General features: G+C 36.7%; 1 protein-coding gene across 2 annotated transcripts in view; it reads left to right on the top strand.

The window, feature by feature from the left end:
* Positions 1 to 2,667, top strand: part of LOC103513176 — a 12,602-nt gene extending 9,935 nt beyond the window's left edge. For both annotated transcript variants that reach the window (XM_026826459.1, XM_008477987.3), the window contains exon 3: positions 1,911 to 2,667. In XM_026826459.1, the coding sequence (XP_026682260.1) occupies positions 1,911 to 2,171 (261 nt within the window). In that variant the 3' untranslated portion in view covers positions 2,172 to 2,667. The remainder of the gene's footprint in view (positions 1 to 1,910) is intronic.
* The last annotated feature ends 1,290 nt before the right edge of the window (positions 2,668 to 3,957 follow it).

Genomic DNA, 3,957 nt, shown 5'->3' with positions numbered 1-3,957 from the left:
TTTAAAACTCTCAAAAAATTAGGAAGGGTTTGCCTTTTTTTTTTTTTTTTTTAAAAAAAAAAAAAAAAAAAAAAAAAAAAAATAGATTTATCAAGAACTATAACTCGCGATTGCCTGGTCTGATTTTGATGAAATTTGGTACCTACATATGTTCCTTGAATCAAGGCACGTCGCTGATTGAAATTTGAGGTCCCAGAAGTGAGCGGGGTCAGAACTGAGGGGGATTTTATGTTCTGCACGTTTCAGAGTCCAATAGGTGACTCATTTAAGACGTAGGTAGGTATCCCTTCGATTCTAATTCAATACATGTGAACCTAATTCAATACATGTGGTGTAGTGGTTAGCACGGTGGACTTCTGATCTGAAGGTTGGTGGTTCGAGTCCAAGTCAAGACACAAAATTTAGCGTAGTGTATTAAGCAGGGAACGAGATTTGTGACAATCATTTATGCTTAACACAATTAAAATTCCTCTGTTCTCTGTCCTTTTTATTACATAAGACGTATGTAGGTATCCCTTCTGTTCTAATTTAATACATGTGAATAAGCGTACCTTCTTCTCAGCTTGGGCAAAGAATCTGAGTGAGGTCTACAGTTCACAGAGCCACTAGTGACTTTATGGGTTATGAATGAGTCACCTATTGGACTCTGAAACGTGCAGAACATAAAATCCCCCTCAGTTCTGACCCCGCTCACTTCTGGGACCCCAACCCAAATTTCAATCAGCGACGTGCCTTGATTCAAGGAACATATGTACCAAATTTCATCAAAATCAGACCAGGCAATCGCGAGTTATAGCGGAACATACAGACAGACATCCAAACCAAATGCAAAACGGTCGAGTTAACCCTGAAAACTAATATCGTCCCTGAGTCTTGTCTTGAAGAAATGAAAACTGAAAACTAAAAGCGAGAGCAAAATTAAAACATAGGCCTCACTATCGTTCGGTCAAAAAGCCTAGGCAACTCATGTAATATATTACTATCGATTTCATTATACACATTGCCCAAAAACGCTAGGCATTCTATAGAACACCCTGGGTATTCTATAGAATGCCGGATTTATATACAATGCTGGTAACATATATATATATTACTGTATTAATTTCAGAAAAGTGTGGAAGTGATAAACGATAATGAGAACTTACGTCATGTTAAGGTAAATGTAGAAAATGGGTAATTTTGAAAAATTACCGGTGGTTCTTCACAATTACCAAACGTGCTGGTAAATGTAAGAAATTTTTCTAAATTTCTTACTTTTACCGGTTATTCTTTAAATTTCCGATTTTTCCCAGTACCTACAAAAAATAGGGAATCCAATGGTGAAAACCGCATCTTCCTAGCCCATCTAGAAGTGGGTTAGAATTAGTATGAGTGAGTGAGTGTTGTCGTTGCTGTTGTTGGTGTGTTGTTGTTGTTTGTTTTGTTGTTGGTGTGTTGTTGTTGTTGTTGTTGGTGTGTTGTTGTTGTTGTTGTTTGTTTTGTTGTTCGTGTTGTTTTTGGAGGAAAATTCATTTGGACCCCTTCCTTTTAAATTGCAAAATAATATTTCAGTTCTTCGAAATGTGCATAAAACCTAAACACTTTGGTCGTCTTTATCCAGGGGACTAATGAGTTTTTACGTATCCCCAAATTTCATGTCAAAAAACTTTTTCTTTAGATAGTGTTCTAAAGGTGTTTTACCAACTATTTTAGACTTACCTACTTTCATTCACATTCTTTATCAAACTTTGGTACTTATCTTCCGTATCCCCAAATTTCATGTCAAAAATCTTTTTCATTAGATAGTGTTCTAAAGGTGTTTTACCAACTATTTTAGACTTACCTACTTTCATTCACATTCTTTATCAAACTTTGGTACTTATCTTATACAATGCTGGTAACATATATATATTTTACTGTATTAATTTCAGAAAAGTGTGGAAGTGATAAACGATAATGAGAACTTACGTCATGTCATAGACGACACAAATAAGAAAATAACCAAGTTCATGTATCGCGCTGGTCTGAATAATCCATGCAACTCTGATAAGCAACTGCATGCATTCCTCGAAACAGCAGATGACATTCAGAATCAATATTCAAGGCGTGCCATTCAACTTGAAACAGAAATAGACGTTCTCAAGCAACAAAAGAAAATGGCCAAAGACATTCTCAAAGAAATAAAGTTTTAATAATTAGGTAGGAAATTAGCGAAAAAGAACTTTACATACATACGTATATTACAATCAATTTACCTTACCTCTTTTTTCAAGTTTCTGTTATTACTTATTAGCTTATTAATTATTACTATAATGACCAGGGATCGGATTATATGTGTTACAATAAAAGTCCGACGAGCGGTAAATCCTATGATTCACCTGTAAAAACTAGGATTTATAAGATCGTTTGCTAAAAGTAAAAAAAAAAAAAAAAAAACTTCTTCGGACTTTTACCGGTTAATTTCGGTAAATCCTAAGCTTTCCCAATGCAACTTGGTAAATGTGCGAAATCATATCATTTCGGACTTTTACCAAGACACAGCGGGAAATAAGATTTGTCATACAGGGTGCGCCAGAAAAACACTGACCATGGCTCAGGGTAGGTAGGCCTCATCACTTCCAGCTTCCAACAAGGCTCTATGGGTCATTTTCCTAACTTCAGATTCGTTTCCGAGGAATGTCCAAAAAACCACCTTTTAAAAAAATGCTGACCAAGTGTCAGTTTTTAGGTCATAACTTTTTCATTTTAATCAATAAACTGTTTTTTTGTTAAAATCACGAGCCAGAGCACAAAATTTTGATCCGAATAGACATGATCTCCGATTTCCAAAGTTTAGGTTTGATGTGTTTTTTCAAGCTCGAAAAAGATTTACCTTGTTATGTCCGATTTTTACATTACGAAACACGCGGTTTTTGTCCGAAGAAATTTTGGAGCACAGTGCCCTGTTCCAATATTGTATAGATTTGTAAGTTACAAGTATAGTAACGGCCATCTTGAATTCTACAGAAAAAAAGCGTCCCAGAAAAAAGAAAAAAATATGATATGGAAGAGTATAGTAAACACTTGTAAAACTACAGTAGTAAGTTACCAAGGTAGAAAAAAGAAAAAAATATGATATGGAAGAGTATAGTAAACACTTGTAAAACTACAGTAGTAAGTTACCAAGGTAGAATTCGTGAATATTCTGTGAAGGTGTTTCTTTCTGTCCCAATATAATAAAATATTTTTACTAGGTAGATTTGTAAATATTAAGATTTTTTCTACCAATGAATCTACCTACTTTGGTAAACCATACTATGGAACTTTATGGAAGTAATTTTGTTGAGAATTTTTCAGTGTCCCAATATAATAAAATATTTTTACTAGGTAGATTTGTAAATAGTAAGATTTTTTCTACCAATGAATCTACCTACTTTGGTAAACCATACTATGGAACTTTATGGAAGTAATTTTGTTGAGAATTTTTCAGTTGTAATTTTTTTCATTTTTCTCCAGGGCCGGATTGGGTTTTCCCCCCATTTTGGCTTTTTTTTTAGCTCTTGGGAAAAATTTTGGGACCTATTTTTTTGGGAAGGGGGGGGGGTTATTTTCCGAGGACAATTACCTAATTTAAAAACTTTCCCCCCGCACACTACCCCTACTTCTAATCTACCCCCTACTCTTCTACCTCCTCCCCCTACTCCTAATCTACAGTACTGGGAAGAGCGGAGAATCCAATGGTGAAAACCGCATCTTCCTAGACCATCTAGAAGTGGGTTAGAATTAGTATGAGTAAGTGAGTCAGTGAGTCAGTGAGTGAGTCAGTTACACAGGGGGCTGTATATATTTAGGACTCGCACTTCGTGCTCGGGAGGGGGGCTTCGCCCCCCTCCACCCCCCCCGGGGTTCGCGCGTTCGCTTCGCGGGGTTGCGTATACGGTCGCGCTGCGCGCTCCCGGGGGCTTCGCGGGGTTGTGCATGCGGTCGCGCTGCGCGCTC

Source organism: Diaphorina citri, unplaced genomic scaffold (assembly GCF_000475195.1).
Source record: "Diaphorina citri unplaced genomic scaffold, Diaci psyllid genome assembly version 1.1 scaffold936, whole genome shotgun sequence".
In the NCBI taxonomy this organism is placed as follows: Eukaryota; Metazoa; Arthropoda; class Insecta; order Hemiptera; family Psyllidae; genus Diaphorina; species Diaphorina citri.
The sequence above is the reverse complement of the archived record's forward strand: the minus strand, read 5'-3'. Positions and strand labels throughout refer to the sequence as shown.